General features: G+C 44.8%; 1 protein-coding gene across 5 annotated transcripts in view; it reads right to left on the bottom strand.

The window, feature by feature from the left end:
* Positions 1 to 516: 516 nt before the first annotated feature.
* The window catches only part of ILDR2 (immunoglobulin like domain containing receptor 2), a 70,317-nt gene continuing 43,696 nt past the window's right edge, over positions 517 to 27,137 (bottom strand). For all 5 annotated transcript variants that reach the window (XM_082360879.1, XM_082360880.1, XM_082360882.1 and 2 more), the window contains 4 exons: positions 24,297 to 24,410; positions 20,177 to 20,393; positions 18,052 to 18,724; positions 517 to 16,773 (listed from right to left, as the gene is read on the bottom strand). In XM_082360879.1, the coding sequence (XP_082217005.1) occupies positions 16,738 to 16,773; positions 18,052 to 18,724; positions 20,177 to 20,393; positions 24,297 to 24,410 (1,040 nt within the window). In that variant the 3' untranslated portion in view covers positions 517 to 16,737. The remainder of the gene's footprint in view (positions 16,774 to 18,051; positions 18,725 to 20,176; positions 20,394 to 24,296; positions 24,411 to 27,137) is intronic.

Genomic DNA, 27,137 nt, shown 5'->3' with positions numbered 1-27,137 from the left:
AAGATTACTGTTTTTGTTTTTGTTTTCTTGGTTTTTGGTTTTTTTGCTACCAAAGCATCCCATCCTACCCTGTACTTTAATCTTCTCCACCACAGGAAATCCTATCACTCTCTCATCAGTTATTCAAGTCAGAGACTTAAGAATCATATTTGTTTTTTTCTTTTCCTGCACCACCTCCAAAATTTAATAAATCAGAAAGCCTGCTTGCTCTAACCTCCAGAATATATTCATAATCCATCCTATACCTCCATCTCCAATGCCACCATCTTAGTCTGTTATCTCTCACATAAAATCTACAATAACTTTCTAACTGTTTCCCCTTCTCCCACCTTGGCCTTCCTATAATCTGTTATCCATGCAGAAGTCAGAATGATCTTTTTGAAACATAGTTTGTGTTATTCATTGTTTGAAACTTTCTAATGGTTTCTCACTTTGAAAAAAAATCCAAATATCTCATTGATTTAGTTTGCAGTAAAGACTACATCACTATTAAAAAAATCTCAAAATACAGTGACGTAAATAAGACAGAAGTTTATTTCTCTTTCACATAAGAGTGAAAGACAGTTCTGCTCCATAAGGAGCAGAATGGCAAGACAATTCTGGCAAGACAATTCTGCTCCATGAGGTCCTTCGGAGACCCAGATTCCTTCCATCTTCTTGCTCCATCCTCCCTTAAGCAAGCGTATTGTCCTTATTTGCATGGCTGGTCACGCAAGGGAAGGAAAAAGAGAGGAAGTGAAAGATAAGCATTTTCCTTTCAATCAAGTGGGGTGGGTGTCGCACAAATCTCCTCTGCTCATATTCCTTTGGCAATAACATCGGTGGCATGGCTGCACCTCACAAAAAGAAGGCTGGGAAACTCTGTCTGGCTAGGTGTCCAGATGAAAGTCTTTTACCCAGGAGGAAAAGGAGAATAGATTTTGGGAGGATGACTTGCAGTGTGCCATGCTTATTGTGGCTTTCAAAGCCTACACAACCTGGCCCTTGCAGGCACTCCAGCATCATCTCCTGCTTCCTTCCTAGTTCACTAATTCTGAGCCACAGTGGCTTCCTTTCTGTCCTTCAAACATCCTGAAATCCTTCCTACCTACATCCACGTGCACTTGCTTTCCCTTTGCCTAGAACGCTGCCCAGTGATCCTCGCAGTCTAGGTTCCTTCTTATCCTCCAGGTAACAGCTTGAAAATGCCTCCTCCTTAGAGAGGCCTTCTCTGACCACCCTTCTACTATTGTCGTACCTCTTAATAATTAATGTCTGTAACTCTGCCTTATTTTATTCATTACACTGATACTTTTATGAAATCATTTCTTTATCTCCATACTGGCTGTCTCTCTCACTGGAATCAGAGCTCCAGCAGAATAGGGCTTTATTTGTCTGGTTCTTGTTTACTGAAGTTATTTGGTCAAGAACATCATGTAGACACAATGGGTGCCCAACAAACCCTTTTTAAAACAAATTGAGTAAAAAGATAAAAGGATCCTAAGCAATTTCTCCCCATCTCATCCTGTGCAATTATCATTTAGATCAAAATTTAAGACTTTACATTTATTCCTCTTAAATTTATTCTATTAGACATGGCCCATTGTCCCAGTCTGTAGACCTCTCTTGGGTTTTAATTCTGGATTGTTCACTGCCAGTGGGTCTGTAAGTTCTTCCCAGCATCCCATGTGAGCTGGCCATCAGCCTCCAGCCCTGGGTTAATGGACAATGTTCCCAGCTCCTTTAATTTATGTTGCTTTTTCACTGCACTTCACTTTTAATATGTGCTTCCACAATCTCTACACTTGTTTACAAAGGAAGAATTAAGTGTCATGGGCAAAAATAAACTCAAAATGGATTAAAGACCTAAATGTAAGGCCAGACACTATAAAACTCTCAGAGGAAAACATAGGCAGAACACTTTATGACATAAATCACAGCAAGATCCTCTTTGACCCACCTCCTAGAGAAATGGAAATAAAAACAAAAATAAACAAATGGGACCTAATGAAACTTAAAAGCTTTTGCACAGCAAAGGAAACCATAAACAAGACAAAAAGACAACCCTCAGAATGGGAGAAAATATTTGCAAATGAAGCAACTGACAAAGGATTAATCTCCAAAATTTACAAGCAGCTCATGCAGCTCAATATCAAAAAAACAAACAACCCAATCCAAAAATGGGCAGAAGACCTAAATAGACATTTCTCCAAAGAAGATATACATATTGCCAACAAACACATGAAAGAATGCTCAACATCACTGATCATTAGAGAAATGCAAATCAAAACTACAATGAGGTATCACCTCACACCAGTCAGAAAGGCCATCATCAAAAAATCTACAAACAATAAATGCTAGAGAGGGTGTGGAGAAAAGGGAACCCTCCTGCACTCTTGGTGGGAATGTAAATTGATACAGCCACTATGGAGAACAGTATGGAGGTTCCTTAAAAAGCTAAAAATAGAACTACCATATGACCCAGCAATCCCACTACTGGGCATATACCCTGAGAAAACCATAATTCAAAAAGAGTCATGTGCCACAATGTTCATTGCAGCTCTATTTACAATAGCCAGGACATGGAAGCAACCTATGTGTCCACTGACAGATGAATGGATAAAGAAGATGTGGCACATATATACAATGGAATATTACTCAGCCATAAAAAGAAATGAAATTGAGTTATTTGTAGTGAGGTGGATGGACCTAGAGTCTGTCATACAGAGTGAAGTAAGACAGAAAGAGAAAAACAAATACCACATGCTAACACATGTATATAGAATCTAAAAAAAAAATGGTTCTGAAGAACCTAGGGGCAGGACAGGAATAAAGACGCAGATGTAGAGAACGGACTTGAGGACAAAGGGAGAGGCAACAGTAAGCTGGGATGAAGTGAGAGAGAGGCATGGACTTATATACACTACCAAATGTAAAATAGATAGCTAGTGGGAAGCAGCCGCATAGCACAGGGAGATCAGCTCGGTGCTTCGTGTCCACCTAGAGGGGTGGGATAGGGAGGGTGGGAGGGAGACGCAAGAGGGAGGAGTTATGGGGATATATGTATATGTATAGCTGATTCACTTTGTTATAAAGCAGAAACTAACACACCATTGTAAAGCAATTATACTCCAATAAAGATGTTTAAAAAAAAAGAAGTAATGAGAAATTAAAAAAAAAAAAAAGAATTAAGTGTCATGGGGATTAATGAACCAGGCTTCAAGATACCTGGGTGCTAGTTCCAGTGTCTGTTGTCTTTTTAAAAATTACCTCAAGAAAGTCATTCCCCTCTTTGTGATCTCATTTTCCCATCTGTAAAATAGAGGGGGAAATTGCCTGTTATGCTTTCCTCACAGATTTGTTATGAATCAGATAACAATGTACATAAACATGCCATGGGACAATCTAAAATTGTATGAAATAGGAGGTAATATTCCAGACAGCCAGGGCTGACGATAGGAGTCAGGGAGAGGCTTTGCAATGTGGGAAGATTGTTGGGGATCCAGGGGCTGTTCTCTGGAGCTCATCTCCAAAACCATCAGTCCTCCATCCTTCACTTACACAATAGGGCATCTTGTCCTTTCTTCCCCTGGTTTTCATGCTAAGCATGGAAGCACCTCCTCAAAGAAGCCACAAAAAATCCCTTTGTGCTAGATGACAAGACAGAGATCTTGCTAAGAAGGGAGATATTAAAATTCTGTTATAACCAGTTTAACACATACTAAAGTTCCTCAAAAATGCCAGAAGGGATTTCATTCATAACAAATAAAATAATAAAATCTTTAAAATATTCTTTTCATATCTCCCTCAAGATCTTACACCCCAAATCTCCTTTTTCCCCCTCTCCAAACTCTCCTAGCTCATCTTGACCATTATCTTTTACCCTTTTCTCTCCCACACTCTGCTCATTCCATGTGAATCCACTGAGCCAGGCCAGGGTCCTCTGGGCTCTGCCCTCACTCATTACCTTGTTTTATATCACAAATTGCAGACTCTGAGCTGGCCGTTCCCAATACGGTGGTCACTGAAAGAGAAAGAGGTTAAGGGGTGCTCATAACACTGATATTTTCTACCTATCGCATTGATTTGTTGCCTTTTAGACTAAAAGAGACTGAGGCTCCGATATGGTGGAGAGGAAGGGAGCAGACCCAGAGGTGGTCAGAGACTGAGTAGGTTTCTCTGGAAGCTCAGCGCTCCATCTTCCCCACTACCTGGACAGGATGTCTTCCAAGCCCCCCCTGAGTTGTCCAATCCTGATACCTCTGCCTTGGATACATATCTTATAATCCTTCATGGTTCTCATGAGCTTGGGGATCGTAATGGCTGGTCTAGGTGCTGATGAAAACACACACAAGCAGCTTGTGGCCTAGAGACTGGTAACTTCTTTCATGTCTCAGTCACACGGCATCAAAACCCTCTATGGATATAAATCCTCAGTTGGAGTGAACAGCTGAGGTTGGCAGCCAGTATAGGGCCTCAGGTGTTTCTACCTCCAAAATCTTTGGCCTCTCGCCCATGGCTTATAGGTGAACACAATCCCCATCTCCTACCCTCCAAACCCCTCTAGGCTTACATGTCACTGAGAAAGGGACCAGTATCTTGGCAAGTCCCTTTCAAAAGTTTTCCAACCTCTGCTTTAGCGTATGGCTAGGAGGAAAGCCTCAAGGTGACTGAGGTCATCTGTCCTGGCTGAGCAGTGACCTGGATATGGAAGGGTTTGGGCATATTCAACCAGCATGGGAGTGACTGCTGTCCAGTCCTCCTGCGATCAGAGCTTTCAGAATATCATAACATGATCCCACTTTGGTTTAGTTCAGCTAACGATGGAGAACTTATTGTGTACCACGCACCATGGTGATCTGAAGGAGACAAAAAAAGCATACTTTCAAAGAACTTACATTTCAGTGGGTGGACAGACACAAAAAGGGATTCTTTTGAATTCACGTTGAATGCGGCGACAGGATGAACACTGCCAGGGAAGCAGGGAACTGGGGCTTTTAGCTCAGCATGGTGGGAGCAGGGATTCCTAGAGGATGTGACACCCAAACTGAATCTTAAAAACATGTGTAAGGAGGTGCCCAAAGAGGGTGAGGAAGGCATTCTGCAATAAAGGCACAAAGATGCAAAACAACACAGTGTATTCAAGTGCTCCTAATGATTCTGCATATAAGAGCACAGCAAAGAAAAAGAAAAAAGAGAAGTTGAAGTAGAAATTGGCAGTGAAGCTGCAATGGCAGGAAGAGGTTGGACCACAGAGAGCCTTGTGTACTTTCTAAGGCACTTGACCTTGTGTCAAGAAGACTGTGGACAGCCAGAAAAGTTTTATGCAGGGTGTGACAAAGTCAGACTTTGGTCTTGCCAGGTATGGTAATTTCAACTGTACTATTTATTTCAGTTTTCTGATTAGGAAATATTTACACATCTGGAATTTTGTAACTGAGGGTCATTATCAAGGTGTGATATGGCTTGTGTGAGAGTGTCCGGCTCTCACTCTTGGATGATCTATGTGCTGCTAAAATTTTTGCCTGGATCCAGGGGCTCCAGCACCCACCCAGTTCCTGGCACACAGCCCAGCGCCCCAGCACCCAGTCCTCTGTGCGAGTCAGCACTACCTACTGTCAGGGTGCCTTCTACCACAAGCCAGAGTTAAGTGGTTCCCTTTTATCCCTTACAGTTCTTACAGTGAGAGTCTTTAGGTAGACTTTTTTCTTTCTAATACTCTGAGGAGCATTTGGCAGCTTTATAAAAAACAAGACAAAGCAAAACAAAACCCAGGTCTCCATAAGTCAAGAATTTAAAATATTTTATTTGGTTTCAAATTTCCTTGAGAGCAAAAAAATTGTGTTGATAAGTTTCTTGGAATGAGAGGTGCATCTGCTGTGATGGAGAGCTGTTTGCCAGCTCTTGAAGACTTCTCCTTCTGAAGCACTGAAAGTGGACACAAGAGCCCTCAAATGCCTGGAGAAGAGGTTTCCTTTTGAAAACGCCCCAAGGCCTGCTCTGAAGGACGAGAGTTTGGATCATTGTGAAAATCCACCCTTGTTGTATTGAGTTATTTAAATCTGAAGAATCTCTATGGGCGCTCTCCAAGTTCTCCTCATGGGGAGGCCTTGGACATGGTGTTTGCTTTGCTTTGAGAGAATATCTCTTAATAAATGGATTTTTTTCCCCTCAAGAAACTGCTGCTCTAAACTTGTTAAAACTTGTCCAGTATTTTGTTTGAATTTCTGCGTCAAATGCTGAAATGGAAAGTGTAAATCTATGGTCAGATGGGTATGAGATATTGGTTGCCTAGAAGAAATTAATGAATTTTTCGAAAAGATATAAAGTCACATAATCTAACATAAAAATTATATGTACAGATACATACATCAATAAACTTTCTATAGCATGTACAAATATTTTTTGGTCAACAAATGTCCTCTGTAGCATTAGAGGTTTGGGGTGGCACAGCCCTGTTTTCCCATGACCAATGCCACATACATGTACACAAAGAGTACAAGTCAAATGAGGGCTCCGAGGGACAACTATCTCCCTCATTGCAGGGTTTCCAGTAACCTTGTGAGAGAATGCAGCTTTGGTCTGAGGCCGAGATGCCTCGTGATGACTCTACCCAAGGGCGCCCTCCCATGAGGGAAGTAAGCACAGAGGTGCTGGCCACCCTGAGGCAGGAAATGAAAGAGGAAGTGGGACCAGAAAAGAGAGCGTGGGGTCCGTGAACACTCACGTTTACACGTGAAGTGTGGTCCGGTGAGCTGCAGGGATTCTCGGGAATCCAGTTAGTTCTCCTCTCCTGCTAGTACAGAAAAAAATAAAGAGGTGGATCGGGAGGCTAGAAGTCCCCAGTTCTGTAGGGCTTGGAGAGGAAAGGAGAAGGCACCTTGCCGAACATCAAGTATTTCTCTTGAAGCTAGCTAGAACTTCTGACAACAAAGTGGAAGGTGAATTATTAGGGGACAACACTGGAGGTGGGAGAGAAGAAAGGGGGATATTAGACTAACCCAGGAAAGAGATGAAAAGTCTTAACTAAGGCAGTGACGCAGAGACAGATTTCTCAATTTAGAATGAGCAGAGTATAACCAAGGAGATACACCGGTATATGGAAGGCTCTGGTGAGAATTTTCACTGAATTGCAAAGAAAACAGCCCCCTAATGCCCTGGATAGGGATATTACACCTGAGGGGTGTTCAAGGCTCCATGACTGTAGGAGAAGAATCTTTCAGCATGCAGTAGTGGATGCCCGTTGTTATGGTATTCTATCTGCCCAGAATCCCTTTTCCTACTTCTATTCATAACACCTCCCTCCCTCCTTTGGAGAAGTGGTCTTATCCCACTATCCAGTCCATCACTGAGTCTCATCCTTCTAGTCATAAATGGACTTGCCATCTCTCTGGCCACAAGGATGAGCTCAAAGATGGGCACATGACTCAGCATGGGTCAGTCACAGCCTTTCCCCAGGATTGTTCCCACGGGTAAGACCCTTCACCTATCTGGGGCCATGTGAGCTGGAAAATTGTGACTCTTGGACTGCTAGTGACTATATTCCTGCCTTGTAGAGAAGGTCTGTCCTTAGTGGGAGAAAAATGTAGATATAAAAAGACAAACAGATGTGAGTGATAGACAGGGAGAGAATCTGAATACATCACAACCCAGATTTTCCCTCAGTTCCTACAGCTCTTCTTCCATCCCATGATCTATCCCAGGATCTTTCTGACACACAACCTCCATCTCTTCCTTTTTTTTCTTAAGCTAGCCTGAGCTGGGCTTCTGTCATTTGCAAGCAAAAGATTTTTGACTAATACTGCTGCAAAAAGAAAGCAACTTCAGCTGGAACTTCAGTGGCTGTCTCTCTGGCATGAAGGAGTAAGACAAGCCAGTTGCCTGAACCACTGCAGCAATACCAAGAGGCTATGGGAGAGAGGGGATGGTAGCAATGCCATTATAAATGAATTCCATTCAGCTGAGCAAAGGGCTTTTATAAGCACAGTGTTAAAAAGAAGTTGGCATATCTCTCTCTCTGGCTTTGCTCTACTGGAGACCGAACATCTCAGGAAAAAACAAAACAAGCCAAGAATACATTGGTGCTGGGCTGCAGCACAAGATATGTAAACAAAATATAAGAAAACATCTCTTGAGAGCAAGGATTGTTTTTTATAAAAAGTGTTTTAATGTAAGAGACTATGGAATCTTCTCTGCTTGTTTTTTTAGAGACGGAGCGAAAGAGTGAGAGCGAGAATGAGAGAGAGAGATTGATTCATCTTTTTACAGTCAAAGGCCAGGGAATGGACGGTTTAAATCCTTTGGTTGCACAGTTCAGTGACATAATTTTTGCTTGTTAATGAGAAACTGACTTCACTGTAATTCTGTAGCATCTGAGTCTGAGCTGACTTCAGTACTTATATTTCAATGGTGTTAAAAAAGAACACATTAAAATAGCTTTAAATCAAGGGAGGAATGTGCTTCATTTCCACTTCGTACCAAGCAAGAAACATGAGGTTTTCCCCAAGTGGTACCCACAGAAGTCTACCCTGAAACTATAACGTGGAAAGATCTAAACTTGCAGAACATACCGAAGGACTCGCCACTTCCAAATAAAGAACTCTTAATGCACTTAATCTGATTTTCCATAAGAGAATTAATACACAACTTTTTAAGGATACAACTCTTAGACACTGTGAGGCACACTTCAATACCTTGAGTCCTGGAAAGTTAGCACCAGAGGCGTTCCTTTATATGTGTGCCACTAGATGGCGTGTCAGGCTAACTCACTCCCCTTCTCTGAGCAACTTGCTAGCTACCTCTACACCTCCTGCCATACTTGGTGAGTCATTTCAGGCCACTTGATGAGCATTCAGGAAATGCTTAATACCAATTCACCAGAAATGTAACTTTCACCTAAATGGTGTGATAAGTATTATTAGGATGTCTCTACCAAGATTTTTTTCAGAGACCGAAATCAGCCTACTTCTTTATTTCTTGAATTGAATGTATATAAAAATATGACTTTTACATTAAGCAAACAGAAATCAGTAGGGTTAAAACGTAAAACAGTTGATTTTTCCCCACAACTGCCTAATTCTAATCCATCCTATGGGTCTACTCCTTCCTTGCTTCTTGAATGAAATCTAGATCCATAATTTCTTTGGTTACTCTTGAATAATACATGGCATTCTGTTCACTTTTAACTTGCCCAAATAGTCTTACTTCCATAATTAAAATAATAATTCTTTTATAATGATCAAACTGGACAATTTGTAAAGTTAAAGTTTCTTGCTCTCCCCTATTGTAGGCTCATTTTACTCTAGAAGCTTGCATTAGAGAGAAAGGCATGTACCTTCTAGATTTTCCCCACTAAGCACTTCCACTGCTTCTTCCCTCAATCACTTATTCTTCTTGGACCCTCCAGGGTTGCTGTGTATATGTATGTAGATGTGGAGTTATTATGGAGAGAATGAGGACAGGTAAGGAGCAAGAAAGGTCTTTCTTGACTGGCATCAATACAATATGACATTTTACCAAACATGAATTCACAGTCAAAAACTACAAAACATATAAGGAAACAAGAAACCACGAGTGAGAGTTAGCAGAAGTACCAAACTTCAAAATTACACCCACAAAGAATGCAGATATTAGAATTATTGGGTATAAAGTATAAAATTAGTACATTTAATATATTCAAAGAAATAAGAGGGAATTGTATACAACAGTAAGGAGCAAAACACTATCGTCAATGACCAGGCAGATTTGAAAAAGAACTAAATTGAATTTTTATAAATGAAAAATTTATAAAAATTTATTAATTGAAATTAAAACTCAAAGGAAGGAGATTAGGGGAAACTAAAGAGAAAAGTCGTGAAGTGGAAGATAAACTTGAAGGAATTACCCAGAAGAGACAACAGAAAGATAAAGAGATGAAAAATACAAAAGATAGATTTAAGCAATATGTAGAATAGAATGAAAAGGTCTAACATACATTCAATTGGAATTCTCAAAAGAGAGTTTAAAGAGGAGAAGAAATATTTGACATGTTAATAGCTGAGAGTTTTCCATAATTAATGAAAAATCCACAGATTCAGGAAGCACAACAAATCCCAATGTGAATAAGTAAAAAGAAATCCACAACTGGTCACATGTTGATTAAGCAAAAAAAAAAAAAAAAAAACACACTAGAAAAAAGAAGAAAATCCTAAAAATAGCCAGAGAGACAAGACAGATTACTTGTAAAGGAAGGATAATTAGATTGGTAACTGGCTTCTCAAAAGCAACAACAAAAGCAGAAGGGAGTGGAATAATATCTTCAGTGTGCCAAGAGAAAATAACTATTGATTTAAAATTGTATACTCAGTAAAATTATCTTTCAAGAACAAGAATGAAGTAAAGATTTTGTTTGAGACAAATACAAACTGACAGAGTATCCTACCAATAGACCATCACTAAAGAAAACTTCCTTCGGATAGAATGGAGATGTTTTCAAAAGCAGATCTGAAATGCAGGAAGAAAAGATGTGTAGAAAAAACAAGTAGGTGATTCTAAACAAACACTTTATAAGTCAAACACCGTATTTTATAAAAGCTGAAAAGCAAGATAGAATTAAAGCAATGGATAAAATAGCAGAAAGTTCAGAGGAGGTAATCAGAGTTAAACTGTTAGTGTCTAACTTTAAATTAAATCTACATGTGAACATTTTAAAGTTAACCATTAAAAGAAGAAAATTGAGTCCAGATGCTTCAAGCAAGGACAAATTTTCCATTCAGCCAGAACCCTAAAGTCTGGAACTCCCTTGAGACGGCCTGGCCAAGAAGAGAGGATTAATTGTTCTCTGGGGGTACTTATCACTTCCTTTGCTAACAAAAGTTTTAAGTTGCCTTCTCTAAATTATGATGGTGTGGAATTTTTCAAATCTCTTCAGAACTTAAAATGTCTTCCCACAAATAGTTTCCTTCCTCCCTTCCCCAAGTGCCATTTCTAGCAGGCAAATGCTTGGACCCTTCTTGAAAATGAGCTAAGAACCATCCCATTGTCCAATCATCTTTCCTACTCCTCAACTCCTGAGTGTCAGACAGTCTATGGAGAGTGGCCACAGAATGTATCCGGGCCGTAGCTTATTAAAATCTATAAAAACGTACATTACACTCTGTCAGTACTTGCCTCTAGTCCCACAGTATTCATTCCCCATTACAGTACTTAAAACAACCTGAGGAGGTCATGTACTGTATGATTTTTTTTTCCCCTGCTGAGGTCATTTAATGTCAGATCATGATTAAACATAGTTGTGCTAAATCATGAGTTCTTCATAACCAATGTAGGTGAAAATGCTTTATTTAGTTTAAACGTTACAGACAAATTCACTTTGTATGTTTGACACTGAAGAAAAGTCATGGGCAACAGTGATACAAGTATTTCAGTTTTGATGCCACAGACAAGACACAAAAATAACTGGGCAGGTGACTCTCATGAAGCAGCTTTCTGACCTTTCTTTGTCCTGTTGTTCCTTCTATTCCCTTTTCCTTTATTCCCACAAGGAAAATTCTCATTGGACGGTGCCCAATACCTTTGTTAATAGAGTGGCTTTTCTGAAAGCCAAGGTAAGAGGCAAGTTTGTATCTCTTCTAGCCTCCCTAGAAGAAATGAGCCAGACGACATGGACCTGTATCCAGCCTCACCAAGAAACCCTAACATAACTTCCCTCTCAGAGCAGTATTTGAGGACCAGCGCTTAGGAGGATGAAGCAGCCACAGGGCCTGTCTCCACAGATCTCCCCGGTGATGCCATGAGTAAGCGTTGCATCCGGGACTCTTCTCCCCAGATGCTGGGCTGATTCCACTCCACGGGTATTATAGGAATTGGAAGGAACCCTTGACAGACGGTCAGAAGGCCTGGCTCTATGATTTAAAAAATTACTTGACTATAGGCAAATCACTTAGCCTTTTTCAGCCTCCGTTTTACACTGTTTGATGGGACCACCACGTCCACCCTGCCTCTATCACAGGGGTCTCTGTGAGGATCAAATGAGATAATGCATGTGAAAGTGGTCTGTAAACAGTAATACACCAGAAAAATAATACAAACTTTATTCTTACTACCCTCAGGCAGTGCTAAAGCTCAGGCTGCTGCTTAAAGCAGCTCCACACTATCCTTGCTTCTCTGTGTTGTTAAAAGCCCCTTACTTGGAGCTTCACTGAGCGGCTTCCCGGGTGAAGAGAGGAAGGATACTGGCGGGAAAAAACTAGGCACTTTTTTTTCTATAAGTACCTGGCCCCTATTTTGGTGACTCTGGATCTGTACATCTTATAAATCAATTTCATACCCTTGTAAGATTGTGGCAGCATTTAAATCTGATGTTGGAAGGATATATAACATAGATTTTATTGTTCTTGCCCATCCCACTTTGGGTCTAAAGGCGGAAGTAGGTGTTGACCAGCCAGGCTGACGAGTTGAATGCTTCAAAAAGTGATTTATTTTTGCCAGTTCCCCAATGGTCTCTTTTCTTTCTATTCAGGATCTAAGCTTTGCTCAGAATGACATCAAGGGAATGAGAAAACTACCTGTAATTCTTGTTCTCAGATCTGAGATTGTCACAACAGGATCTCTATTCTAGGACTGGAAACAACTGGAACAGCCTGCTGGGGCGTGCTCCGAGCGCTCCTTTCTCTCTGCCTCACACCGTTCTCCTACCCCTGGACCCTGGCCAGCCAATCACCAGCATCGGAGCCAGACTGCCGGGGGGTTCGCCACTGCCAGCCCCAAGGGAGAACGAGCGACCTCACCAGGACATTTGAAGAAAAAATGTCGAAGCCTGCGGAAGGCTCACGACCAAGTGTTTTGGGGCACATGATGAGGTATGATCTAGCGTAAGATTTCCCAAATACATGTGATCATAGGACTCTCCTGAAATATGTGTTAAAAGTACAAATCCTAGCCCCAGACCCACCCCGTCAATCTCCCAGGCAGGGCCCAACAACACATTCTCAACAGCAATCAAGTAATTCATATGGTTCGGCAATCTGGGAAAACACTGATCCAACAGGAAAGACCCAATTAGGGTTTTGACTTCACTAATGGCAGCGATGGCTTATCTCTCCATCTATCGAGAAAAGAGGGAGTGAGTTACAACACTATCTGTGACCTTAGCCTCTCTCAAAGGCTGCCTAAGGTCTCATCAGATTACCTACAGGAAGTCTTTGAGACTATTTAGAAATATTTACAGATGTGGCTAGGTCTTTTCAGCGTGGAGAGCCGTGGGCTAGAAGGGCAGCCACTTCTCATGCCCAGTTTGCGCAGTCCCGTGCCAGGTGCAGAGCATGGAGATGAGGCCGATCATCTCTGCAGGACATTCTCTGCATTAGTGGAGGTGGACAGCAACACTCACGGCTGCAGAAGTGAACCCCTGGAGAGCTCCCCCGTGAGCACGAGGTCCAGCAAATGCCCCCAGCTTCCTCGTAAGTCTCTGCATGGCCTAGAGAAGTTCATCTATGCCACCTGCATCCATGCCCCCTCATCCAACACGTCCTGACTCAGCTGTGACTCACAGGCAAACACTCTCACGCGTCATCCCACCGGGGCCTCTGCCTTTCAACCCTCCCCATCCTAACTCACCTCTTCCAGCTCAGACTTTTTAATATTGGCTTTTCAGATCACTGAGCATATCTTTAAATAGGATGGATGGACAAACACACACAACACAAATATCAGAATATACCCATTTAAATTAAAAACCTTTAATTCTCTGGGTTTGTTGTAATTTATCCATAGCAATATTTCATATTATATGCATAAAATCTCCCAGTTCTTTCTTGGGCATGTCTTATTCCCCCTATTCAATGGCAGGGTCCCCGTGGATGGAGACCAAGTCTTACACAAGTCTTATCTTGTACCCCCAGTAACACCTAGGAAGGAAGCTCACATGTATAAGCACTTCCTATGCAGGACAGACTACTTAGGGGAGAAGAAACAGAAGGATGTGTTGAGAAAAGCTGGGGTGCCGAGGATGGCCAGCTTTGCCTTTACTTGTCCAGTCAACCTTATCTCCTGTCCACGTACCCAGAAATGACTGTTTTCTCTCTCGACTGGAGGCCTGGAGGTCCGAGTGATTTATGCAGCCCTTCGGAGGACAACCTGGTCCCATCTCCCCAGGTTATTTCAGTAGCCTGTTATCATCTTTGTATTTTTTTATTGTCTGTCTGTAGTTCTGTTGTTTGGGGACTGCAGGTTTCCAATTTTAATAATTCTTTCCCATGGCTCCCTTCAACCTTCACCAAAATCATACATGCCCCTGACTAATAAAAGCAGTATTTTTGGTCTCTGCAGCTGGTGCTACGGGGCTCTTTGGTGGTGAATAGCCTGACACAGTGCTCAGTATAATGAGATAATAGCTACTGCAGCTACCCAAGATTCTCTAAAATTGCCTGAGCAAGTTGAAATCCAAAGCTGGTGACTAAGAAACGATGTTTTAATCATCTTTACCATCGGAATCGGGGCCCAAAAAGACAGACTAGACCTAAAGCTTTCAGAGGCCAGGGACACCAGCAAGTCTAAAACTCAGCACCAGGGTTATGGCTTGTGTCTTCCAGCCCTTGGAAGTGCCAGCACTGGGCTGAACTGTTCTCCTGGTTCCGCTCACACAGGCCAAGGCCACTGTGAAGTCCTTTGGCAGGCCAGCTCTCCCCCAGGCAATGATATCAACTCATCCTTCTGACCCTCACCTAGCCACTTCTTTATTTCATTGCACACATAGGACCGGTTTGGAAATGCCATGAATTAAATGGATACCAGAGGGATGGTACTCTGAGAAAAGGGCCTAGCTCCAGCCAGACGGTTCTGGAGAGACCAAGGAGATGCTGAAGAAGAAGCCTTTTTCAGAGGTTGTCCATGGATCCATAGATAGAGGATGGACCACTGCTGGGAGCAGAGGGATAGCGCCAAGCATCATTGTCCCCCAGTATTTGACCCAACCATGTATCCCACCATAACAGTGTGGGATGAAAAGCTGTGACAAAAGTCTGTCAAAGAAAGTGGAGACTGAGAGATCCCTAAGGTTAGATGGAGTCAGGGTTTTAGGGCTAAACATTCAGACAAGAAGAAAAAGCCAGTTTTTCCTTGAAGAGAAATGAACATTTAAAGAGTGCACCAACTTCTCATGCCTTGAGTAGGAATCAGCAATTTGGGCTGGGCTCAGGTAGGCAGTTCTTCTGTTGGTCTTGGCTGGGCTCCCTCATGTGTTTGCAATCAGTTGAGAGTTGATAGGCTGCCAGTTAGGGTGATGGGGGTAACTGGGCCCCTTTCTCTCGTCATGCAGCACGCTAGCCCAGGCTCATTCACCTGGTGGTGACTGCAAGTTTCCCAAGAGCAGCAAGAGAGGACAAGCCCCATGCACAAGAACTTGTCAAGTCTCTGCTTGTGTCACATCTGTTATTGGGCCACTGGCCAAATCAAATCACATGGCCGGTCCCAGATTCAAGGGGTTGAGAAACAGACTGCACCTCTTGATGAGAAGGGAAGAGTGGCCATTTTTCACACTCTATACAAATTACAAAATCCAGAATGATCTAGCTTTAGGATTTAGGCAAAATCTATCATTTAGACAAGGGTGGGAGTAGGAAGTGCTCCTTCCTGAGAAAGTAATACCTCTCATCTCCCAAGAGCATCTAGAGTGGCAGCCTGGTGAGGCCCAGGGATGCCTGTCCCACACTCAGGTGTCCTGGAATGATGAAGCTGGGATGGCAGGAACAATTCATGGTAAATGAAGTATAAAACACACAGAAGATCCAGTGGAGTCTGCGGGGGTAAATGGCCCATATTCAAATTATAATGAGACAATATATTCTTTTCTTCTTAGATTCCTTCTCATTCTTCTCTATTTTGCATTACTGTCTTCTCCTCTTTTGCTCCCTCTTCTCTTTCATGTGTATATTTTAATCATTTATCAAAAGGCACCTGATGACAACCTAATCAGAGTGCAGACGGAGGCAGGGCTCTGCGTGTGGCACCAACCTGTGGAGAGTCCAGGAGAAGGGAGGACAGGGAGAGCCCTTGATGTCCAAGACTCAGACGTCGCTGTGCCAAAAGAGAAAAAGCAGTTTATGTTCTCAGGATGGAAGAAGAAATACCACTTCGACAGCTCTTGCTTTGTTCCAGCCACTCAAGAACTGTCATTCAGAACAGTACACTGAAGTCATTTCTGTGACTGTCCCACAGGTCACTGTCACTGAGCTCACCACAGGCCTGATTTCAGTGTAACAACAGTCATTGACTAGTGACTGGGAGGTAATGGGGCTAAAAGGTATATTTTGTCTGAAGCTATCTTCCGCTGTCAGTGAATCCCTTCTAATAGTAGTAATCAATTCTGTCTCTAAGCACAGCACAGGAGGTATAGAAAAGCAGACTGCCGGCATAGGCGTTATCTGGAAGTTAGCAGTCCAGAGCTAACTCCCTTTCAGAATTGGAAAAGGAATCCTGGTTTGGCTAAGGAAGGAGATTGGGCAGGATGAACTCTGTGGGTGAGAAACTCCATGTGTGGGAATGTGCTCACACGTAGTTGTTTTCTTGATGAGCTTCTCAAACTAGTTAGATGGGCACTGAGGTTTGGAATCAGCCTCCCTTAAAGGCTGCCCCCCATCCCTTGCCAAAGCAAAGATCAGCAAATCTTCCAAGGTGGTGGCCAGAGAAGGTCTCGGGCCTGCTGCTTCTTGGATTTGTGTCTTGTTCCCGTTTTCTGCTTCTGATTTCTAGTCATCCAGAGAGTTGTCTTGAAAACAAACATCAGACCACAAGGGACATCCTGGTTGGAAAGTCACTCTGGGGGAAGAGCAGGAAGAGCCTGATTAAAGAAACCCAACACAACACAACAGATGGTTCCCTGGGCAGAGTCCACACCTGTTCAGAGCCTGGCACACCCTGACTTTTAGGGCATTTCATTAGGCTTGTGACTACTGTCCCTAAGCCTTAACTGGTGCTGAAGCCAACATACATCTCATGAAACTTAGTCCCATGGCCACAGAATAACTTCTCACTCCTTTAAGGATAACTACAATGTATACAGTTCCACAACAGTTAGTGCAGATGGTGTACCATAAACCTGGTATCACCTGAAAGTTCCTTCCCTACTCACAGTACTTTGGTCATCACAGTTTTTGTTTTGGAGGGGTTAATAATCATGCCAGAACCTTTTTCTGTTCATGTTCTCTCCCCATACTACACACTAAAGAAAATGTCCAGCTTGGAATCATGAAAAACAAAATGGCGGGAGAGGCAGGGTAACTGAGGAGGGGGCAGAAGCATCTGGGCTTGGAGAGTGGCCTCTGGAGTACAAAGGCACCTTGGAAACCCACATCTGTGATTGTCCCCCAACAACCTCTGAGGTCACATTTGGGGGCTGAGGGATGGAACAGGCTGCTCTTGGCATTTAGAAAGAAAACAAAGTCTAAATAAGGCCACTTACACAAGAGACAATTAGCTGGGCAGGGACTGAAAGACTTCCTTCACATATACAGGGCATAGGATAGTTTACACTCAATAAAACGTCAAAGGAAAAAAGAAGTGAGCTGTCCTTCATGAACACCGATGGCTACTAACCTCGGGAATGTGGACTCTTTGGGGCATTTGATGCAAGTTAGAAACCCTCACCCTAAAGGGGGTAAGGGATGGGGAGGAAGACACATGTAAGCATGCTTGGAGCATAGATCGCCTGCACGCAGACCTCAGAAGCCCACCTAAAGGCCTGTGGTAGTAATGACCCCTAGAATCCCTGATGCTAAGTGCTTCTTAAAGCTCGTCATTAATGCTCTCGAACACTCTACACCTATGCACCTGCTACTTCTGCCTTTTTTCAGTGCTCCAGGGGCCCACACTCACTTACTTCACCTGGTCCTGGATAGAGGGAAGCGGGGGACAAAGCAGCCTGACACCTGCGTTCCCCAAGCAGGAGGACCCGCTGCCTCCACCTGGGCCCCACTCAGCGTCTGGGGCAGGGCCCTCCTTCTCAGCTCTCCCTCCTCCCCAGCCCCGCGGCTCCTGGACAGCGATCGTGCCCGCTGGCTCCCCGCCCGGACCCCGTGGAAGCTGCCTGGGCCTCACCGTCTTCTTGGCGGGTTCCTTCTTCCTCCTCTTCTCCGAGTTGCTGTGGTAGGGCAGGTCACGGCCGCGGTAGGACGGGCCCCGGCTGAGCTCGAGCTCGCTGTAGGGAGGCAGCGCGTCGTCGGGCGCGTCCTCCTCTTCGCCCTGCGGCGTTCCCTCCTTGTAGGTGGACTGCGGCGACCAGGCGTAGTAGGAGGCGCTGCGCGGGCCGAGCTGCGCGCTCAGCTTGGACGGCGTCTCGAGGCTGCCGCCGCGGCTGGCGCCCTCGGGCAGCGCCTGCCGCTCCACCCCGGCGCCCCGGAACGAGTGGTCGTACTTGGGCGCGGCGCCCGGCGTGCGGCTCACCAGGCGGGGCAGGTGTGCGTCGTCGGGCGGCCGCCGGCGCGGGGGGCTGTAGGACCAGCCGCGGTCCGCGTCGGTCAGGGGCTCCCGGCTGCGGCTCCGCTGCCCGTAGTACTCCTCCAGCGAGCCGTCCTGGTAGAAGCCCCCGTGCGCCCGCGCCTCTGAGCGCTCGAAGCGGCTCCCGCCCCGGGCCTCGTGGTTGTTGCCGTCCGCCCTGCGGGACCGCGGGCCGTAGGAGTCAGCGAAGGCCGCCAGCTCGTCCATGGAGACGGCCGGTACCCCGGTGGCGAAGTTCTTCCGCGACAGCATCTCCGATTTGGAGCGCTGCTGGCTGCGGGCAGAGGAGGCGCTGGTCAGTCCAGGTAAGCCGTGCGCGAGGCAGGGAGCTTGAGCGGGGATCTAAGGGCCCCTGTCGTATCTGGGGCCTCTGCCAGGAGACCGAGGTCCGAACCACGGCTCTGCTCCTGGCTGGATGAATCACCTCGGGCATCTCTCACGCCTCAGAATCAACAAACAACAAGCTCAAGGCGGCCATGCCCATCTCGAGTGTTAGTGTTAAGGATCAAGATGGGGTTGTGTGGGTAAAAATACTTTGTGATCTACACGGTGCTGAAACACACGTTGGGCCTTCTTTTGGCCATTATGATGTGACCTCTGGTTGACAGCCTCCTGACTCACTCCTCACACCCTCAAAGCCAGCGTGGGTGATGTGGGCCTGCAGTACACACAGCGGTGGCCCACAGAGTCCCTGTAATATTTGGTGACAAACAGAGGACTTTTCCTTCCTCAGAGGCGAGGGCAAGTTACCTCTTGGGGTGGCAGGCAAGAGGGAGCCTGCAGTTGGTACTTTGAGAGAAAAGCAATATCTACTGCCCTTCAAGATACAGGATAGGTGAGTGGGGAAGGTGCTATCCGGAGGGCACTGGCTACACAAAACTGGACAGACAACTTGGCCGCCCCACATTCATTGGCCATGTCACCCAGGGTAAGTTCCTTAGCGTTTGTAAGTTTCAGTTTCCCCAACCTAAAATGGGGACATTAATAGTACCTCCCTTTTAGAATTATGAGACTCAAATGCAACAGTATAACATGTTTGGCATTTGACCTTTCACAAAACAAATGATCAAAAATGATGGAGGGGGTGCTTCCCTGGCGGCGCAGTGGTTGAGAATCTGCCTGCCAATGCAGGGGACACGGGTTCGAGCCCTGGTCTGGGAAGATCCCACATGCCGCGGAGCAACTAGACCCGTGAGCCACAGCTACTGAGCCTGCGCGTCTGGAGCCTGTGCTCCGCAACAAGCGAGGCCGCGACAGTGAGAGGCCCGCGCCCGGCGATGAAGAGTGGCCCCCGCTTGCCGCAACTAGAGAAAGCCCTCGGACAGAAACGAAGGCCCAACACAGCCAAAAAGAAGGAAAGAAAGAAGCTTTCATTAAAAAAAAAAAAAAAAAAAAAAATGGTGGAGGTGATGGGTGGGGTTTTTTAGAGGTTATAGGATAAAACATGAGAAGAGCAGAGAAATGTTAACAAGGTTCATTAAGGGGTCTAGAGTACCCTCTTCAAAGAGCCTTGAGTGATTACTTCTGCACATGGTGTCCCAAGTGTTCCTTTGCTTAATACATGTGGGAAAGGGATGTTCAACAGCCCACAGAGAGATGTGGCAGGATAACCTGGAAGGGCAGACAGAGATGCTGTTGGATCACAGCAGCCTCCGATGCACCCTGCCTCCCGGCTCCTGTCCCCGCACGCCCAGCACCAGCGTCGCCCTGCCACGGCCGTCTTCACCTGTGCCTGAAGCTCTCCAGATCCTCTTTGTTATACTCCATGGCCGAGGGCCCCCGGCTTGCCCCGCTGCTGCCTCGAATGACGCCTGACCAGTAGTCAGGATTGCTCTCCAAGTCCCCGGACACAGGGAACTGTTTGCTTCGCATCTGATGGTAAGACTGGCGGAAACTGCTGTCTTCCTCATGCAGGGAGCTGAGTTCCGAGATGGTGTTGTTATCTGCAGGGACAAAAAACCAGGCATGACACAGCTTCCTACCCATAGAACAGAATGGGAACCCGGTTAACGGCTGAGACTAGTGGCTTTGGGAAACTCCCACCCGAGGGCCTCAATCCTGTCCAGGGTGGGTTGTAGACCTGAACTAGTGGTATTTGTGTTCTTAGCTCAGCAGGAACTGGCTCCAGCTAGAAGCCCACTTGCCTACAGAGAGGCAGGCTTCCTACATGCTGTGTTCTTGGAATAGGAAAACAATTGTTATTGTTCCAACTAAGGCAGGCTTCCCGGAACTTGGGCTCTCTACAGCTGGTGTCCTCCTAGTACATCAGCATCCTTGCTCAAATGTTTTTCTTCTTGTTGTTTAATTCGGTGATGAGCCATGATGATCCCCGGCACGAGGCAAAAGGGGCAAAAAGAGAGAGAAGCCACAGACCACAGGACCTTCCCTACTGTTGGCTGAGTCCCAAGATGGGGCCTTCAGTGTCAGTACTACACCCCCGCTTTAGAGGCACCCCATTCCAGCCTCCTGCAGTTGTGCCCTCCCCACAGAGCGAGTCCGCAGGGCCAAGGGGATGTACACACCTAGTGGCCATCCACCCCCCTTCTGGATGTTCATCCAGGAACCTGGACTATCTTCCCCAAACAATACCAAGTCCATTTCCAGGGCCTGAGTAGACCTCTTCCACTCCCCAAAGAGTATGGGGGCCATGGGTGGCCAGGACAGCTGTTTGGAGGTGCGGGAAGAAAAGGGGGAGGTTGGGCTGCACTTAGGGCTTCTGGGCCTCCGCTTATACTCTGGTCCTAGCCCAGAAATCTAAAGAGGGAAGGGATGGTCACAGCCTTCTCATTTCCTAGGGTGGCCTAAGTAGCTTTTCACAAAAGCACTTGTGAATAAGGACCAGAGTCACGGTCTGGAAAGAAAAAAAAAGAAAAAAGAAACTATTTATTTATAAAACTTTGAAATGGGTTGAATTTCACATTACTTAAAAACTAAATCTAGCGAATCTATTTGTAATGTAACTGAATCCATTTGTTTTCTAAAAATCCTTTGAACTTCAAACTGTTATCAAAATCAACATTTATGAGGTGTAGGGCCTGGCTGCCGAGCCAGAGGTAAACCGAGATCAGGTGTGGGAAGCACAGATGTGTGTCTCAGTGTCCCCTCTGCCTCGTCTCCTCCCCATCCCCAACGGTCCTTAGAGGAGCAGAGAATTTTTGCTGGTTCCCACCCATGAAGGGAAGGGAGGGTCTCCCCCCCACAGCATAAACACAGCCTCCTTGTCCTGTTTTACCAGGACACAAGGCTGACCAGGAATGCCGTTCAGTTTGGTCATGTGATCAGCTGGTTTTGAATTATAATCTAATTATAAGCCTTTTCTGCCCCGTAAGGAGAATGGACTAGTTCGTGCCTATTTTAAAGGAAAACAACTCAGATCCTATTGATTAATCAAATCTAGAACCTTTCTTTTCTCATGATCCCAGCGAACTCCAATCTCCCGGGAACCATACAGAAGAGAACTTGAAAATGCACCAAGTGTGCTTATTGAAAAATGACATTATTTATTCAGACCTTTCCTTAAACTTCGGGGAATAATGGACAGTTTTCATTTCTCCAGATAGTAAGGGCTAGCTCTGTTTCACCATTCGTACGATGGATAGCCCAGGCTGTCTGCTGCTCTAAAATTTCTGCCACAGTGAACATGAACATGAACATTCCCCACTTCACAGACACCTAATAATGGAACTCTAGAGCAGGATAGGCAAACTTTTTCTGTAAAGGGCCGGATAGTAAATATCGTAGGCTTTGCAAGCCATACTGTCACAACTATTCAACTCTGCCGTTGCAACATGAAAGGAGTCATAAGTAATACAGAAGTGGATTGGCACGGCTGTGTTCCAAGAAAATTTACTTGCAAAAACAGGAGGTGGAACATATGTGCCCTGGGAGCTGTAGTTTGCCGATTCCAGACTGAAATATCCTAAGAGCAACCCCCTATTTACAAGGGGCAGGCGAATGAGGATCACACTGGCTGGGAAAGTCATGGGCCTGACCCTGAAACTCCCATTTCTTACAGAATCTGTTACTGCCTTGCCGCACCTGAAACGATGAGACTCATTTTATGATGAGATCTTCAAGAGTGTCCTATGTCCATGATCCACCCCAGGGTTTCCTTTGCTCTTCAGGAATAGAACCTCTCAAACTAAAGAGAACTAGATTCCTACTTCATGTCTCTGCAGTTACGGTAATGTCAACCTGCAGGTTCAGGAGCGCTGGGCTCCAGTTCTGGCCCCGACACTGAGCACGGGCACTGGTTACTTTCCCTCTCTGCCTCCCTTGCCTCTTCCGTAAAATGAGGGAGGTAGATTCAACAGCCTCAGTCTCTTCCAGCTCCAACATCCTGAAGTCCTGTGAGTTAGAAGGCTGTGGTCTTCGACTAGAAACTGCCGCTGCAGCTATGGCACCGTCCACAGTTGGCTCCAAAGTTTCTAGTTTAACAAAAGGGCACAGGACGGGAATCCGAAGAGCTGGGTTCTAGTCCTGATGCTATCACTTCAACCCTCTCGGCTTCTGTTTCCTCATCTGTCGACCCAGACCACCCCTTGGACTCTAAGATTCCTTGGTCATTACCTTATGGCCAGCCAGCTCTTGGAGACCACTTTAATCCAGGCAGACAGGAGACATCACCTAAACTGGGATCCACCCTTTATTTTCAACCTCCGTTTTTCACTTTTTCTCTGAGCTGTGTGTGTGAGATTCACAGATTTCCTCCGTGGGCTCTTTCTCCTTGATCTCTGACTATCTCTGTCTCTGTCCCCGTACAGGGATCCATGACAACACTGTTACAACTAGCTTGTCAAGTGCAGTGACATCTGCATTCCTGACATTCCAATCTGGAGATGGTCTTTTTATAACCAGTGTGGTGGGCGGAGGCAGCAATGGATGCAACTCAGACAGGATGAAATTAGAATTGCAAACTGGGAGGGATATGTTGTCTTTAATCTGAATAAAGCTCCTCTAGTCTGGGACTGTTTCCCCAACAATGCCATCAAGTCTCTCGTTGATTCCAAGGCGAGGAGGGTTCAAAGAGAGAAACGTAGTGACCTCACTCCCAGGCCTGCCAGCACCCTCTGATAATTAGCCTGTCTGTCCGTGTCAGACCTGCCCTGTGCTGCCTCTCATGATAGATGGTAATTTGGAATCCAAATCAAGAATCAGCTGTGTCAGCTGCAAAGTCTCCAAGGGCTGTGGGTGAGTTAAGGGTTGGGGCCGTGACACCTACAGACTCAGTAATTAAAACGTTCTTTTGACAAGAGGGGCAGTCTCTTTGCTTGCCCCTCAGCCTCTGCTGCTGTGCATCTAAAAGGAAAGTAGGCCTCTTTTTTACGAGATTTCTTTGGCAGACTTGCTCTTCCACTTTCACTGATACGGCAAGTCGGGCAGCTGGACTGTCGTTCAATGCTAGGGCCTTTCATGTTGGAAAAAACTGATACTCAAGCTTCCACATCCTAAGTCCTTATTTTGAATATATTTTAAAGGGAGTAGTAGGGAAAGGCTGTTTTAATAAAATATTTCCAACCCCAGGATTGCACGGCCCCAGCAGTACTGACTGCCCCATGGAGAGACACAACAGGAACCAAGATGGTACATGATTGCTCTCTTCTTTTTTTTAATTCTATTATGGTTTATTACAGGATGTTGAATATAGTTCCCTGTGATTGCTCTATTCTTCATGCCAGAATCCCTTTTTTCTTTCCTCTATGTACTCAAAGCTACTTTCTTTAGGGTGGTATCACCAGCAACCCCTACTAGTTCTGACCCTGAAAGCTCAGGCCTGCCCACATATGGTCACCCCCAAATCCCCTTTAGCACGATGCACAGATCACATAAAACTAACAGATGCTCACATCTGCCTCTCATCCTTCTGGCTGGATCAAACTGAGCCAGCTCCTTCTCGACATAGTATAGGACCTTCATGGAGTCTCTCTCTTTGTCAGCTTGGATCCGGTAACCTTTGCGAACTGTTGAGAAATAGACAAGAAGGTGAGGTGAAAATAATCAGGAGAAGGCAGCTTCCATTTATTTTACTAAGTAGAAAACATGGGTCCCACTAATAACAACTCTTCTTGAAATCACCCAGAAATAGTAACCTGTAGTTCTATATATGGAACCATACGCGAGATCCCCTTTATCAGATCGTTCCATTAGAATGGAGGATCGGCAGGTCAACATCAAAATTCTATTACAGTATATTTTTAGTCATTTGTTAACCTCTGCTTCCTACCTCCTGACCTCTTATAGCTCTACTTAAAGCTCATCTTCTCAAAGTTTGGGGGAGTACACTCACGCTAGAAAAAGACCACTTTCTAGACTAGGGCCGCAGATCACCCTACAGTCTGAGGATCATAACTTCACCTGGTGGAAGCACATGTAGCTTTAAAACAGATACCCAAACGTCAGGGACCTTGACACAGGTGGCCTAAAAGCCTCTAGTTGCTTGGGAGATTGTGCAAAAATTCCATAACTAGGTGATGCATGAGAGCTAATAATAGATTATAGGCTTTATACACATTAGTACAAAATAAAATGCAAAATACATGGATTACTAATTATGGTTCCAGTATTATTTCTTTAGTATTTTCCTCTTAGGAAAGGGACTACCATGTTTTTGACATGATGAATTCAACCTGCTGCTATGTGGTTACAGGCAGGTGTTATTTTCAGGGCTTAATAAAAAACAAAACTAAAGCATGAGAGAGAATACCATCTCCTACATTCCCATCACTCATATTGTCAGGGACAAAGGCTGTTGAAGCCCCATGTCACTTAAGCATCAGTCGAGTCCAATACCAGCCCCAAGGGTGATCAGACACACGGGCAGGTCCAATCTTCACAGATAAGAGAAAGAGAAAACAAGAAAGAGTGAAAGGAATGGGATGGGGACAGAACAATAAGGGTAATAGACAACACTTAATTGGGCACTGAAATGTGCTAGGTACCGTGCTAAATGCTCTACATGGACATTGATTCCTCACAACTACATAAGGAAGTTAACTGTTAGTAGCCGCATTTCATGGTTGAGGACACTTTGGTTCAGAGAGGTTTCATAACTTGCTCAGGAATAAGTGGTAGTTCTGGGACTGGAACCATGTAGTCTGACTGAAGCCCAACCACACTGGGCATCTTGCCTTTCTGGAGTCTAGGAGCAGAGACAGTATGGAGAGATAGGAGAGGAAGACAAAGAGGAAGAGCCCAGAGTAGAAAATGCTCTTCGGTGTGCCATAGGCAGTGTCATCTGAGGCACGGTCCTACCTTACAGCCTACCTTATCAGGACTGCACAGTGGGATGGAAGCAAATGACCCACCTCCAATATTCTCTGTTCCCAGAGTAGGGCAAATACCATAAAGAAACCATATGACTGCATGCACCTCTAGAGAAAATCCTGCTTTCTGCACTCTGGTCATGTTACCCTGGCTGTGGACAGAGCCCCCCACACAAGCATGTACATGGAAGATTAAAATATCGTCTTCCACAGACTCTAATCACAGCCCTGGCACTGAAGTCTGGGAAGACGCCCACACATCCATTTGCAGGTGCACTGGTTTTCTATATGAGAACAGGATGGGCAGTCCACATTCAGCTCCAATTGTGGAATTACTTAAAAAAAAAATTAATCTCAGCACACGCTTTTTAGTACACCTTCTCCTGGAGGTTAGATCCATAATCCCTACGCAGAAGCAATTATTAGCAGAAATGATTTTATTTATCAAGCTACACACTCTTCCATCTCTGCAGAGGTGTTTACATAGTACAGACAGTTCACTTAAAATGCAATTATCCCACAGAACTGCTATGTCTGTTCTGAGGCAGTTATGTCTGATGGATGAAACACAGGGCTGGGACATGGGGAACTGGGCATCTTGTAGGCATACCGCTAGATTTACTGAGGGACCTCAAATAAGTGGTGACCTATCCAGGACTCAGTTTTCATGTCTGTAAGATACAGCTAATACTTTTCACCTTTTAAATAATCTCATAGGGAAAAGACAAATATATAAACCAAAAAGAAAAAGAAAAAAGAAAGGAGACAACAAAGACCAAATCAGTGGAGCCCTTTGAGTTCTCTGTAATTATTAGGGGCAGCTCAAATGACACCTCATCCAAAAGGCTTTCTTTTTCTCTAGCTAGAAAAAGTTCTCTCCCTTCTCTCTCTATCCGACTCCTAACTTACAAATCATTTACTTTGAACTTCCATCATGGCCCTTAATATATTCTCATTGGTTTCAAATGATTTGTATAAATGTCTAATCTTCCCAAAGATTCTTGAGGGAAAAGAATGCTTATCATTCTAGCTCAGTGTAAAGCCCAGGATGGTGCTCTATACATAGTATGCACTTAAATGTTTGCTTGAGCTGAATTGGTGCCAGCCTGGGGCTGGGGGTAGGGTTAATGCTTTCTTTAGAAAGAGTATTTTCAGTAGTTTCCCTGTCTAGATTGTAAACTTCCTGAGGTCAAGGACCAGTTCTGTTTATCTCTGCATCCTGAGCACCTAGCATAGAACCTGACACATTGCAGACACTCAAAACACATGTGTTTGTATGAATGAATGAATGAAAATCAGGAATAAAAACTATATCACAAAGAATTACAAAGTAAGGCAGAAAAGGCCATGTGATGGGTTTGTTGGAGAATTTTCACCAGGAAGGGGAAGGCCTGAATGGTAGCTTGAGGGAGCAGCAAGGTTTAG

Source organism: Balaenoptera borealis (assembly GCF_965194805.1).
Source record: "Balaenoptera borealis genome assembly, chromosome: 1".
NCBI classification, from domain to species: Eukaryota; Metazoa; Chordata; class Mammalia; order Artiodactyla; family Balaenopteridae; genus Balaenoptera; species Balaenoptera borealis.
The sequence above is the reverse complement of the archived record's forward strand: the minus strand, read 5'-3'. Positions and strand labels throughout refer to the sequence as shown.